The sequence below is a fragment of the Onychomys torridus genome, chromosome 11, assembly GCF_903995425.1.
Source record: "Onychomys torridus chromosome 11, mOncTor1.1, whole genome shotgun sequence".
NCBI lineage: Eukaryota > Metazoa > Chordata > Mammalia > Rodentia > Cricetidae > Onychomys > Onychomys torridus.
In genome coordinates, this window is record NC_050453.1 from 4505526 (window position 1) to 4520690 (window position 15165).

General features: G+C 44.8%; 1 protein-coding gene across 1 annotated transcript; it reads right to left on the reverse strand.

Moving 5' to 3' along the window:
* Window positions 1-1744: 1744 nt before the first annotated feature.
* Window positions 1745-4801, reverse strand: Spata45 (spermatogenesis associated 45). Its single transcript, XM_036202570.1, has 2 exons — window positions 4498-4801; window positions 1745-1764 (listed from the first exon to the last, which is right to left on the reverse strand). Exons 1-2 carry the CDS (start codon window positions 4799-4801, stop codon window positions 1745-1747), a joined length of 324 nt encoding a protein of 107 aa, XP_036058463.1.
* Between the last annotated feature and the right edge of the window lie 10364 nt (window positions 4802-15165).

Below are 15165 nucleotides of genomic sequence, written 5' to 3' on the forward strand. Positions count from 1 at the left end.
TACACAGTGTGGCTGCAGTGAACTGTTTTTCCATTCCTGCCCCTCAACCCCAACACCCTGTAAGCCTGATGGGCCTGAAACTCACTAGGTACACCAACCAAGCTGGCTTTGAACACTCATCTGCCTGCTGAGTGCCAAGGTTAAAGGTGTGTGCCACTGCCCCAGCCTAGGAACAATGTCTGAGGTCCAGATGCTCTGTAACCAGTCTCACAGGCTCATGGAGGAGGAAGAGCCTACAAAGGGGGTCATAATATGAAGAGTATTTTCCAGCAAAATCTCTGAGAGAAATGTGCAGATTCTCTGCTCCTAAGGGGAGTCTCTTCTGCTCAAGGAAAAACACAAACTTAAGTAAGGGCCTTTATGTCTGTGTATCCTCACACAGCCCATTCATACTGAGGAATCAATCCAGCCCTTATATTGACCCAAGCCCTTCTTGTTCAGAAGCCCACTTAGATGGTCATGGTCTGGTTGGCTTTGATTGGCCTCTAGCTCTGCCATCCCATCTCTCTGGGTACACTGCAGTTCTGGGAAGAGACATGAAGTCTATAGGAGCTTAGAGAGGACATGCCAGCTGTCTGTGACAACCGTGACAATGCTACAACACCAATGCCCTTCCCAGAGTAGTAGGGAAGCAGCAAGAACCCTGTGCGTACCTTAGTGGGCTCAGCTGGGGCCCCGCAGGAAGCCAGGGCATTATCACATGTCACTGACCGATAGCAAGCGCCCCTGGGAGGTGAGAGGATGTCTGCTGTCTCAGGTAGGGTCAGAGTCCAAAGACAACTGTACTTTTGAGTTTCTGGCTTTAGCTTAAGACTGCTATAGGGTACACAGGGCAAAGTAGAACTATTTAATGGGAAGGGCCGAAGGGAGGTATGACCAAGGAGGTGGTATTTAAACCACAGGAGGAAACGGAGCTCAGAGACAAGTTCAGAGAACTGCAACAGTTCTATGAAGGTGGAGACTCACCTACAGGAGAAGAGGGATGGGGTCAGGGAAAGGGGGTGGAGGGGAGCAATGACTGTGTGTAACCTGGCATTCGCTGCTCTGTGCTCGTCCCTAGAGAACACTCTGCCTTGTTATCTCTAATTGGACTGCTTAGGGTACATACTCAGTAGATCTGGTCTCTTGTTTCTGTCCAGGCAGGGGGCAGAGGCTCTGATAGCCTTGATACCAGGTGATCATCTCAGAAGACAGAGATAAGGTCTCCCCTGGAGCAGAGATAGGCCTGGTTACCTCATACAATAAAGATAAAGTCTCCTTATAGGCAAAGGTTGGGTTGTTTATGCTCAGCAGATGTCCTCCACCATTCAGCCAAAACCTGTGTTTATCTACCTGGCAGCTTTGCCTAGCCCTGAGGGTTCTGAGGCAGTGGGCTGGGGGCAAGAGAATCAGCTAGAGTCAGAGTTCTCTTGCTGCGAACCAAGAGTTTCATTTCTTCTTTTAGTGCCCAAATTCATGGAAGTAGGCGGCCACCCTGCAAGGTTCTCAAAACTACCTATCTACTGTTGGGAAGTGAAAACGTAGCTCTGGTCTCATTTTGTCTCATGTCCCCAGCCCTTTTAGGGAGAAGGGCCTGAGACACAGCCCAAGATGGCCCGGAGTTCACTGTCCTCCTGAGTGCTGAGGTTATAGGTGCTCACCATGACACCAGGCCAGTTCTTTCATAGTTAGTATTTCTAAGTAATTCACAGATATTGAAGACCGATGGAAGAGAATTTATTTGTGTGGTCTCTGGACATGTACTTTATCCAAATATGGCATTATCTGAAAGATAAAAATACGTTTATTGGGCTGATGAGGTGATGAAAAGCTAGGCTCGCAAGCGAAACATCAAAAAGAAAGACATCTCAGTAATCTAATCTTTACACAGTTTTGGGAATAACCTGAAGGGCAGAGAGGATCATTACTTTCACTTCTTTGATCTTGTGCTAGGATTACCTGAGAACACTGCATATTTGAGACAGACAGACAGACAGACAGACACACACACACACACACACACACACACACACACACACACACACACACGGCAGGGAGCGTGTGCCAGGTTCCTGAGGTGGGAGCCAGCTCAGCACATCCGAGAAGAGGAAGAAAGTGAAGCAGAGAGGCCGGGGTGAGCAAAGGATGTCTGCACCTGGACTGTGCAGGGAGAATCTTGCAGCACAGGGTAGGATGTGGATTTTATCCTCAGCATGGTAGGAACCACAGATGAGTTTTGTGCAACGGGTAACATGTTCTGAACAGTTCACTTAGGCTGTCCTGTGAAGTAAATGTGGGAACAGAAAGGTGCAAACTGGGTAGCCAGAGGGCCCCTGATATACTTTGATTATAGGTTGGGCCAGTGTGGTGGCGGATTCAGATTCAGGATTGATTTTGGAGGAGGAATTGATAGGCCTCACTCACACACTGAGTGTGGAGTGTGAGGGCCAGAGTTCCACTTTGGCTACTTTCCCAGATGAGGAAGGTAAGGCAGGGGACAAGTGATGTGTTTAGTAACAGGAATTTTGTCTCAGCGATACTAAAGTAGAGTGGCAATGTGATAAATAGTATTAATGGCTGAAGGTCAGAAGAGGTGTCAGAAATGAAAATGCGGTGTCATCAGAAAAGAGATGAAAGGTAAGTCCTCTGGCAGTTGTCTGAATGGCAATGTCCCCACAGGCTCATGCATTTGAACAGTTGGTCCCCAGTTCATGGTGCTGTTTGGGGAAGTTTAGAGGACATAGTCTTGCCAGAAGTACGTCACTGGGATTGAGCTTTGAGAGGTTAGGGCTTCACTCTCCTTACAGATATCTCTCTGCTTTGTGCTTCAGGTTCAAGATGTGAGCTCTCAGCATCCTGCTCCACCTGCCACATCTGCCTGCGGCCTCCACCCTGCCATTATGGACACTAACCCTGTGGAGATGTAACTCACAACGAGCTCTTCCTTCTCTAAATTGCCTTGGTCACAGTGTCCTATCACAGTAACAGAAAGTAACTCATATGGTCTACCAGCTGCCTGCATGAGGCTCCCCGAGAGGACCACAAGGAGGTGTTGGACCTCCTCATCTTTCAACATTTAGGAGAGGAGAGCACTCTCTTCCAAAGAGAGGCTGCTACTTTGTAGCAAATGATGTGTATAACTTAGTATTTGTTGAAACCTACCAAATTAATGCCTTTATCAAACCAGAATGTCCCAGCTCCTAACTTAACAAATGATTTTCTCTGCACCTGCTGGCCTCCAGGGTTCTCTTTGTCATTTGTTCTCAGCTGAGAGCAGCAGACCTCAAGTTCTGCTCTGGGAATGGCTGCTTGACCTTTTTTTAGTGAGTTTCTCCAGTGAAGGTCTGTTTTTTCAAGAAGCCAGCATTTTTATCTGCATCCTATTTCTCAGTTGAATGAAACTCAAATCAAAGGCAAGGGGCTTTCTAAATATGAAAGACAATGTTGGGGGTTATTGGTTTACAGTTTTGACAGTATAAAAGCGAGTTGTGAGATTAGACATGCTAGACTCTGAACTGTATGAAGCCACGCATGGTCCTGCTCTGTATTGTATAAGACCACACATGTTCCTACCCTGTAGTGTATGAAAACCATGCATGTTCCTGCTCTGTACTGTATGAAACCACATATGTTCCTCTAAGGGGGATGTTCTCTCCACCATCAAAGTGCTGAGAACTGACATACTGCTGTTCTGAAGAGTTCCAGTGAAGAACTGTACTTTTTCTTTAGAATTAGGGATGGCAAAGCATTCTTTTTTATAAAGATAATTGAGTTTTGTTTGTTTGTTTTAAAAGAAGAAATACAATTGTCACAGACTAACCTCAAATTGCAATACAGTGTCTGGGCTTTCCATGCCACGTGTACCACCACACCCTAAGGTCACCGACCAAATGCAAAGTCATGGTCAATGAGGGCCATTCCTTGTGAACTAAACTAAGAATGCATGGGCTATATTGAATATAAGTACATATGCACACTTTCTCTAAATGAGAAAATATTGTCAGTTGCCTGCCTTGACTGCAGAATAGATAATCACAATCCATATTTGTAACAATACCAAACACCCACCCACCCAACTTCTCTCCATAGTTTTATTATTGCTTCTTTTGGCATTATATGTCACATTTGTTATTAAAAATCCATTTCACTTCAATTTTGAACATCAAATTCTGTAGACAATGAAATTGGTGACACAGGAAGTCTCTGAGGGAACGCAGCTTTTCTCAAAATGTGGTTGTCAGGCAGTTAAGAACTAACTACCTTGGTCTGCTGGGAATGCAGACTGCAAGGCCCAAACACCAATCCTCTGAATGAACTGGCCTATGGTGGTGCCTGGGGTCCTACAGACACAAGAAGGGGAGTCTCTGGTCTGGAGTGGGTCTTATACCAAATAATCTATTTTTGCCTTCAGAGACCCCCAGGGCAATGCCTTTGAACCCCTTTCAACCCAGAAATTCTGTTGAGTCTCCATATTTATCCCTCCTGCAGGTTGGTAGGAGTCCTACCATACTATCTTACTTTTTGGTGGAAAGTGCCTTCTCTCCTTGCGAACAAAGAGGCCCCGATTGACCCAGGAGGTCCTGCCGCTTTCAGGAACAGACTCTTTGACGTTCATACAAGCTAAAGGCTGGTAAGCCTGGCTGAAGTGCCTCTTCTGAACTCGCAGGAAGCTGACTTGATTGCTTCTCTCCACCAGACAGTAGGACTCACGCTTTTCGTTGATCTCTTCCAGAAGCTGCCGCTTTTCATTGATCTCTTCCAGAAGCTGCTTTCTGCTCGGTCTATCTTTTTTCACATCAATGCTCTTGTTCACAGATGCCATTTTGTTAGCACACCAGTTATCAGCCGACTCTTGCTGTCCTGCAAACACAGTGCTTATTAGTTTCCTGTCCAACTCAGAAACCAGATTCATCATCATATCCACATTTACCAGTACTTTCTGTTAGTTATTTAGCAGTGCTCTTACCCTTCGAGGAACACGTCCCAAACACAACAAATCCACAGAAGAGTTTTTATTGAGAGAGGATAGAGGAAAACGTGACAGGCCTGTGTGAAACACGCACGTGGTTAAGAAGACAAGAAGAGGAGGAAAGAAGAGAGACCTGTGCAAAATGGCGCTGGCTTTTTAAAGAGTGGGCCGCGCATGTGTACATGGTCGTGCGCTTTATGCAGCCATGCAAAGCCACAGAGTCCTAGTCACGTGAGATGTTCTGACCTGGAAATGGCTATTTTGAACAGGAAATAACTAGGCAGTCCGCCGGGCAAGCCCAACCGTGTGGACATGTTGTGATTTCCTATCATTCCCGACTCATTTTCTCTTAAAAAAAAAAAAAAAAGAAAAGAAAAAAAATGTGGATGAGTGGGTATGGGGTGCCGTTTCTCTCAAAGACTGCTTCAGGCTGAATGGTGGGTGTCGATTGGTTCTTGAGGGGAGATGGGGAAGCTGGCTCCTGAAATCCTGGGATGAAGTCCTGCAGCTGTGTCCATCCTTCATGGTGTGGCTGGTCCTGGTATGAAGTTCTGTCATGCCTTGTCCTGCAGCTGTCTGTCCTACATGGTGTGGCTGGGAACCTTCTGTCTGACAGGACACTGGTGACATAAAAAGCTTAGAGAGAAGACTCATTATTATTTTATTTTTGGAGTTGACATTTATCTGAGGTTGATCTGGCCTGTCCAGATGGAGACATGTTAAAAAGGTGGCTGTGATGTTTTAGTACTCTGCTTAATTTTTATCTGGGACAAGCCTTATTTAAGGCAGTTTATTTAAGGCACCTGTTTGTTTTGTTAGTTTAGCATTTAGGAAACACAGGTGATCAGTTGCTGAGTATTGAACAGTGATAGATTGTTATATCCTTACCGCCTGGATATTTTGATGGTCCCTTTTGCCTCCAGCCCTATGTGGTCCTAGTTGGGAAAGGAAGGGGTGATACCTTATTCCTCTGTAATTGGTGACAAGGCAGTGGATCCTGGTGTCCTCTGGAGCTTGAGAATGCAAGAGAACTTATTTTTTGAATTAGGGACAAGGCAAAGATCATGGCCCTGTCTGTATGCACATGAGAAATGTAGGCGGTAACTTTAAAATGAGACAAGAAGCTCTTATCTTAGTTGGAAATCTTTCTCATTAAGTAACTCTGAAAGTACAATTAAATCTGGTGAGGTAAGTAAGGCTGTCCTCTGTACCCGACAATAGAAAGGAGTAGTGACATCCTAAAACTCCCAGGACTGAGTCAATGGCTCTGGTGTCTAGAAGTTCTGGGTTCCCTGCTGTGTCTGTAGCCAAGCCTAGGTCTGCTGGAGGTCTTAGCTTGATGTACCCATGTGTCTTGGCGCCTGGGGGCAGTCAGCTGACTGGTTGTCTTTCTAGGTGGCACCTTTAGGCTGTTGATGGCCTGGCAGGGCATTTGCTAGCCTGTGGACTTTTTCACTTAAAACAGGGACCCAACAGCTTTCGGGAGTCAGTGAGTGCCAGCACTTGGCAATTTTGTTTTCAGGCTTTTATCTCTTCCCTGGCACACCTTAAATGCCACAGATGACTCTTTTGCCCGTGGGGTCAGGAGCCTTGCTCTCCAGATATTTAACTTTCAGCCGGCAACAAGAGACAGATTTTATTCCATGTCCTGAATTTTTCCCTGACGATTGGTGGCTTAAGGACAGCTTTTGGAAGATCTGCCAGTAGGCAGACTGTAAACCGATCCTTTTGGAAGACTTGCCTGAGGCTATAAGCTGATTTTTTTTCTGGCTTAGGAGTCATCCTGATTATTGTAAACTTAATTGTTTAGATCTCAGCTGCTTTTAGACCCGTCTGTGCTTCTCAAGGCAGTTTGAGAATGAGTGGGTGGAGTTAAGGTGAGTTAGGGAGAGTCTTAGAAACCGCCCAAGCCTGCACATTTGAGCCCGCCCACCGCTGGCACAGAAGTCAGACAGAAAAGGTTACATGTGGCCAATGCAGAAGTGGGAAAGGAAAGAAAGGGTTTAGAGCTTTAGCAGAAAGCTTGGAGATGAAGCAACTCTTATTTTCCCGTTCGCTGGCTGAAGTACCTGCCAAACTGTTATGGGGTCAGGTTTAACAGTACCGCAAAGCTGTTAAGCGGCCAGATTTACTGGTACCTGCCCCATCCGCCAATGTAAGTGGGTGGTATCTGCCCTCTGTCCCATGGCTGTAGCTGAGTGGAAAATAAAAAATGGGAAAAACAAACAAACAAACAAACCGGGATCAGACTTCAACTCAGGCGTCCTGAGAATGAAGTAAGATCTAAGATCAGCTCAAGTCCCCCCCTTTCGTCGAGGGATGGGAAGAGCTGCAACTGCACTGCTGTTGGTCCACCTGGTAGACCCCAGACGCCATTTTTGCTCCTTCTTGCCGGGAGCAAAAATGTGCCTGCCATTGCCAGCACAGCCTGAGGACAACCCCCGGGGTGTCCGTCGCAAACATATAGCTCAGATTTCAGCCATTAGAACAGCAGACTCACTGTGAAAAATCGTGGCGGTATCAGTAGTGGAAAGCCGCGCTTCTCATGGCTGGCCAGCTGGAGGTGCGTGCTGGTTGGCAGAAGAATCACAAGCCATGGTTACCTTTCTAGACCTTTATTGAGAAAGAAAGAGAGATAGGGACAGAGAATCTTCCAGTTTAGGCATAGCTAGGAGCACATGAGCAGGAGAGAATGAAGAGACAGTTTAACATTGAGAGAGAAGAAAGCAATGATATAGAGCAACTCTTTCCATTTGCCTGTTCGCTGGCCAGAATTAGATAACTCCTATAAAAGATTGGGATGTTTTGTTATTTTCTAAAGCATACTTGGGCCATCTCTCAATACAGAGACGGATAAGCTTAGGAATCTTTAAGTAAAGCTTCAAGAAGACAGCCTAAGGGAGAGGAAGGACTGATGGGGTCGGAAGCCTTATTTCCCATGTCTGCAGATCACAAATGTGATCCGGAGCCAAGACCTCTCGGAGACCAAGGACGGATCTCGGGCACAAGTCACTTCATCTGTTCATCAGCTGAGAAGCAGGGGCCCACTGTGTGAAGCAAAGACTCCCCGGGAATCCTTAACGTCCAGCCGCCCCATGTCGGCTTCACACAGCCCCAGGACGCACCCGACGGTGGTGGTCCTATCGCAAAAAATATTTCAAGCTGCAGATGTGGGAGATGGGTGGAAATTTAGGCCTGCGATAGGGGCCGACCTTAACCAGCGAAGACCGTGGCCAGGGGTTCCCCTGGTTTCAAGAGTAACCAGTGAGGCGCTGGACGCTCAACGGTCATTCTCATGGATTCAGGAAACCGTTTATGCTAGCCAAAAAGGGGACAACTTTTGGAGCGGTGTTGCATGCGGATTTGTGCGACCAGGCAAATGGACAGTGGTCTGTCATGTACAGAGCAGAGTCCCTGGTCTGTGCGGAGCAGAGACCCCGTCCCCGGTTCCCAGGTTTCCAGGCGCTCTTACCCCGCGAGGAACACGCCCCGAACACGACAAATCCACAGAAGAGTTTTTATTGAGAGAGGATAGAGGAAAACGTGATAGGCCTGTGTGAAACACGCACATGGTTAAGGAGACAAGAAGAGGAGAGACAGAAGAAGAGAGACCTGTGCAAAATGGCACCGGCTTTTTAAAGAGTGGGCCACGCATGTGTACAGGACCGCATGTGGCTACTCCACGCATGCGTGTAGATTACATGGCCGTGCGCTTTACACAGCCATGCAAAGCCACAGAGTCCTAGTCACGTGAGATGTTCTGACCTGGAAATGGCTATTTTGAACAGGAAATAACTAGGCAGTCCGCCGGGCAAGCCCAACCGTGTGGACATGTTGTGATTTCCTATCACTTTCTTCTTCTGCAAGACTATGTTTCAAAGCTGAGTAGTGGTGGCGCATGCCTTTAATCCCAGCACTCAGGAGGCAGCAGCAGGTGGATCTTTGTGAGTTCGAGGCCAGCCTGGTCTACCGAGCGAGATCCAAGAAAGGCGCAAAGCTACACAAGAGAAACCCTGTCTTGAAAAACCAAAAAAAGGACTATGTTTCAAAACATGCTACAGAACCGACTCAGGTCATTATTGCCCCCTCTCCCCCAAATACTGCAAAATTCTGCAACACCCAACAATTAATGTATTTTCCTGCCACAATAGGCTGTGACTGATCTAAGATGGGCCTGAAGTTTATGTTTCTATCTCTGACTTATGAAACTTTTCTATTTTATCTATCTGCTTTGGGAAATCTGTGAGCTTAGATCTGTATCTTTTAGAATATCAGCCGAAGTCTGAACACAGGATAATTATAATGGAGGAGCCTGTTAAGTAGCAGTTGAACCTGGGTGACCTTGGCACTCATATCTGTAACCTCAGCATTCAGGAGGCTGAGGTAGAGGGATTGTATTGAGTTCAAGGCTAGCCAGGGTTACAGAGTAAGTTCTGGGTCAGCCTGGGCTAGAGTGAATTCCTGCTTCAGAAAACAAAACAATAAAAGATAATGTATAAACTACCTAAAATAGTCTGCTGGTATTTAAGTGATTTAAATAGATCTCTTTAGATATCTATTGCTGAAGTAAGAAAAAATCCTCTCAAAAATTGCCAATCCAATCCTCTCATAAAACCTCTGAAGAACCACTTTAGGCTGCTGGGAATGCAGACTGCAGGGCCTGGCATTTGGATCTGGGAACTTTTAATTAAAGGAATTAAAAATGCTTTGTAGAGCATTTAACATCAAATACTTTGAGTTGTTTTAGTAACGCTAACTATTCTAAGTACCAATTAATAATGTGACAATAAAAATTATCAAGAATAATTTGCATGGGTGTGATGGTGCATGCCTTTAACCCCAGTACTAAGGAGGCAGAGGCAGGTGCATTTCTGTGAGTTCAAGGCCAGCCTGGTCTACAGAGTAAGTTTCAGGACAGTATAGACATAATAACACACGCGTGCACACACACACACACACACACACACAAAAAAAAAAAAAAACAACTAAACAAACAATAGATAAACCTAGTTGGCTCAAATACCTCATTTAATCATTAAATATTCTCTTACTAAAGATACAAATTTATCAGAACTTAACTCTAAATTCTATCTCTTTTAATACTTTTGGAGGACACTAGGAACTGCATATTTGAGACAAGAACTCTACCACTGACATTCTCAACCTGGCTTTTAATAGTATTGTTGTCCTCTGGATGATGTACACATGAAAAACAAATGGACATAGGATTAATATTTTGTTGAAAGCCCACATAAGATCTACTGCAAAAGATACACAGACATGCAAAGGTTTGCTGGGATCACAAAATTAACACTTTATATCATTTACAGATTTGAGCCCAACACTCAGCTGTAGAACCCAGTGGAAAAACCATGGACTTGTGATCATTTATGGGCTACCTGCACTACCTACTACACACAGACTTTAAGTTACTCACCTTCTCTGGGCCTCAGCTTCCTGACAAGTCAGTAAAGATACCAGCTCAGAGTATCACATAGACTAGATGAACTAATAACATCATAGTCTACCATTGCCCATCCTCCACAAATGGTCATGCAATTTATTGTGTAATTAGGCACTTTGGGGAAAAAAAGGTTTATTCTACCTGATAAGTAAACAGTATATCTTGTCTCTCTAATCACTAATCTGTTTACATGTGTTGTGATGAAAATTGGTGGGCTCCAGTGAAGCTGAAACTACCAAATTCTTGTTTTAAAAATCAATTGAGACATTCGGGAGGTCAAAAGCAGAACGCCTGCCAAGACTGAGGCCTGGTGAGCACCAGCCTGCACCCTTTGGGTGATTGGCACAGGAACGAGTCTGCACAGCTCGTTCTCCTAGTTTTACAATCTTCTAGATGGAGACAAGCTGTGTGTGTAACCTATGACATTGAAGATATTTGAAAATAGGAAGCAGGAACACAGCAGACTTTATTTGTAGAGGCCATGTTAAGCTTTCCTGTCACTAAAATCTGTAACCCAGGTCAGTACTTGTGGCTTTCACAGTCCATGGAAGACAGCACAGAGCAGCAAGAAGTCTAAATGTCCCACTGCCCCTCCCTGGTGAGGAGTGTGGCCACTCTACCTTCTTTTCTCAGCTCTCAGACTTTACTCTCTGTGGTCTATTTGGCATCATATTCTTCACATCTGTGAGGTTTTGTTTCTTCCAATGTCTAAGATGACCCTAGTGTAGTACTGGCATGCTATCAAGTATTCTTATGCACACAAAGGTAAAAGAATGTGTTAGATCTGAGATGTTGGCTATGAATTCAATGGATCAAATTTGAGTTCTCAATAGAGATCAAATAAGGTGGCTTTAAACAGAAACAGGGTACACTATAGTCCCAGTTACCAAGGAAGCTGAGGCAGGAGGATCATTTGAGCCCAGTGGTGCAAGAACAGACTAGGCAATAGCATGATCCCATATCAAAATAACAACAAACTACAAACGTATGCAAAATAAGGTTATGCATTGACAGTTTGCCAAAGCTTATAGGAACTTGATCATCTAGGAGAGTATTTGCTAGTTCGGTGTCTACAGTGATTTTATGAATACAACTACAAGAACAATGAGAATAGACTATATACAGAGAGAAACAGTATTATTATTTCTACAGGCACATCAACTGCGAATTACCTTGAACAACACCAGCCTTTGAAGCACACAGTGGGAATCAGCCCAGGGACTGTACCCTGGTGATAGAACTCTCTGAGCTCTGTCACCTCAGCTCTGTTCTGTTCTCGGAACCCTGCTTAACAGAGGAAGTCTCTTCAAGAGACCACTTCTTCCCTAACTTCGTGTCCTTGGCTAAGGGACCTGACTTGTGTTTATTGTCAGTGAGATAGTGAATCACTTGTCAAATGGGAAAAAGATACTCATTGAGTTGTGTGATAGATGACAGGGAAGAAGCTGGGATTACACAAGGCACACATGGAAAGCTGTGCTGTGTGTGCTCCTGTGTGCTGTGTACTGTCATTCTTGAGTGCCCATTCTGTGCCTGGTGACAATCACAAGCATGCTCCCGTGAAGAGAAGTGCTTGGAGTGCCCTTGGGTGTTGGCATGAGCCTGAAATGCCAACTACAAGGAGGCTGAGGAACAAGGACCACTCGAGACCAGGAATTTGGGGGCAACTTGAGTAATATCACACGATCTCATCTCCAAAAGAAAGAAAATACCTTCATGTTTTGCACAAAGAACTATTCATGGGCTGGAGAGATGGCTCAGAGATTAAGAGCACTCACTGGCTGCTCTTCCAGAGGTCCTGAGTTCAATTCCCAACAACCACATGGTGGCTCACAACCATCTGTAATGAGATCTGGTGCCCTCTTCTGGCCTGCAGTCATACATGCTGTATACATACATACATACGTACATACATACATACATACATACATACATATATACATACATACATAAACAAACAAACAAAGAACTGTTCAGATATCGTTGATTTGTTTTGTTTTGGTTGTTTTTTGAGACAGGGTTTCTCTGTGTAGCTTTGTAGGGTTTCCTGGATCTTGCTGTATAGACCAGGCTGGCCTCGAACTCACAAAGATCCACCTGGCTATGCCTCCCAGGTGCTGGGATTAAAGGCATGCGCCACCACCCGGCCAGATATCTTTTTTGTGTGTTTGTTTTTTTAGACAGTCTCACTATGTAGCCCTGGCAGTCCTGGAACTCATTATGTAGACTAGGATGGCTTCAAACTCACTGAGATCCACTTGCCTCTGCCTCTGAGTCCTGGGACTGAGGGAGTGTGTCTTTACACTGGCTCAGATATCTTTCTTCAGAAGAGATCTCCTGCTTTTTAAGAAATTCTTAAGAAATAAATTTCAGGAATATAAAAGTCAGAAATTCTTATATTTCATTGCAGGATTTGTGATAGGGAAAGACTGGTAGTGAAGGTTTACACCAGTTCACTAATAAGTGTGTAGTAGTCAGCAAACGCACGTTAGATCAGCCAAGCCTAGTGAGCCTGGGGTGTGCTGACTATGGAGACCAATGCAGAATGGTTGGAAGGATGAGAACAGCTTTGTTTTGTTTTGAATGCCACAGATAATGCAAAGCGTTATCAAAAGAACACAAATCCATAATTGAGCATAATCTTGACATTTTTAAACCCAAGGATGCTAGATTATCTCACTTCCATGGCAGCTGGAGGAAGATTTTTACCCTGTGAGCTTTGGCTTACTTAGAGATGGGGCTAACCATTATAGATCTTTGGAATTTGATAACAAATTAAAGTCTGGTGGAATTAAAAAGGCTGAAAAAGACGGTCAACATTAGTTTTTCTAAAATATATTTGAGGTTATTAATTTAGAAAGTTATGCATGCTGTGCCCAAATACCATTATTTTACAATGTGATAATTTGTCATGTAAGTAATCTACCCTGGGTTATTCCCAAGCAACAGATTTTCCTTGCTCAGAGATTATTTTCCCTGTGGGCTGCTCTTTAAGACTACAGTGATCCCCCTCCAATACTTTGGTTTATCAACCAGCCGACTAAAGACTTACGTCATTCTCTTCTAACACGGAGCCAGCTCTCACTCATCTGACCAAAGGGATGGTGTGTTACCATCCTCATGTTCTCAGGTCTAGACCTGAGGAATCTGTTTGCTATGGTAGTGTCTTAGGGTTATTATTGCTGTGATGAAACACCATGACCAAACCAATTTGAGGAAGAAAGGATTTATTTCACTCATAGTTCCATATAACAGTTCATCATCAAAAGCAGTGAGGTCAGGCACTCATGCAGAGCAGGAACCTGGAAGCAGGTGCTGATGCAGGGGCCATGGAGGAGTGCAGCTTACTGGCTTGCTTAGCCTGCTTTCTTATAGAATCCAGGACCACCAGCCCAGGGGTGGCACCACCCACAATGGAGTGGGCCCTCCCCATCAATGACTAATTAAGAAAATGATCTAGAGGCTGGAGAGATGGCTCAGAGGTTAAGATCAATGGGTGTTCTTCCAGAAGTCTGAGTTAATTCCCAGAAACCACATGGTGGCTCACAACCATCTGTAATGAGATCTGGTGCCCTCTTCTGGCATACAGGCAGAACACTGTATACATAATAAATAAATAAATCTTAACAAAGGAAGAAAAAGGGGGAAGGAAGGAAGGAAGGAAGGAAGGAAGGAAAGAAGGAAGGAAGGAATGAAATACCCTACAAGCTTGTACAGCCAGATCTTATGAGGTATTTTCTCCATTCAGGCTCCCTCCTCTCAGATGGCTCTAGCTTGCATCAAGTTGACATAAACCTACCAGGTAGCTAATGCATATCTACTGCTGTGCTAAGGATACTCACTCACTGAATTCCTACTGAGCATTCCTGTTTGGATCAATGCCAGGGGAAGGAGATTCAAAGAGAGTTGTGTGTGGTGCGGCACACCTGTGACTCCCACACACGGGAGGTTGAGACCAGAGGCAGGAGTTTGAGGAGCTTGGGCTACATAGTAAGACTTTGTTTCAAAAAAAATAATGAAAAAAAAAAAAACACCTTTAAGCCGTAAAAAAAAGTTTTAAAAATATGATTTAGATAGTTTCTGCCCCAAACAGCTAATAGTTATTTGAGAGACTAATATACATTATTTATGCTAAAACAGTGTTGTACATACAATGATGGAATAGGACCACAGAGGGGCATGTGTGACCTGTTCGCCTGTCTCCTCAAGTCATTCTGCAGACAGGTGAGCTTACAGATACACCGCCTGTCTCATAATAACCATACATGCTTCTCCAGATGCTTCGGGGAACAACAAGGAATCTTCAGGAAACCACAGGCCCAAATTGTGTCATGTGTTTTATTGCCCACTAGGCATCTTCATCTGCTCTTCTACCTCAGTTTCATCTTGTAGATCACGGTATGTTTTGATTCTGCTGCTCTGGTCAAGAACGTCAGTGGTTCTTTAATGTAGAGAGTGAGGCTGAGACTGAAGTTCAAGGTCTTCCCCAATTTGGCCCAGACCATATTCTTTACCTTGTAGCCATCCCAGTCTTCCTGAGATGCCCTTTCTCTTCTTCCTAGCTGGCATTGCTCACTCTCTGGAGAGTTCTCCAGGGCGAAGCTATAGCGATGTCTCCAAGTCCACTCTGCTATCGGCCACTCTTCACCGCTCCCCCACCACATTCCTTCCTGAGGCTACAGAGGCCTTATCACCCTTTCTTCATAATCTTCCTCATGGAAAGAATGTATGCAGGTGCACACTTGTGTGTGCA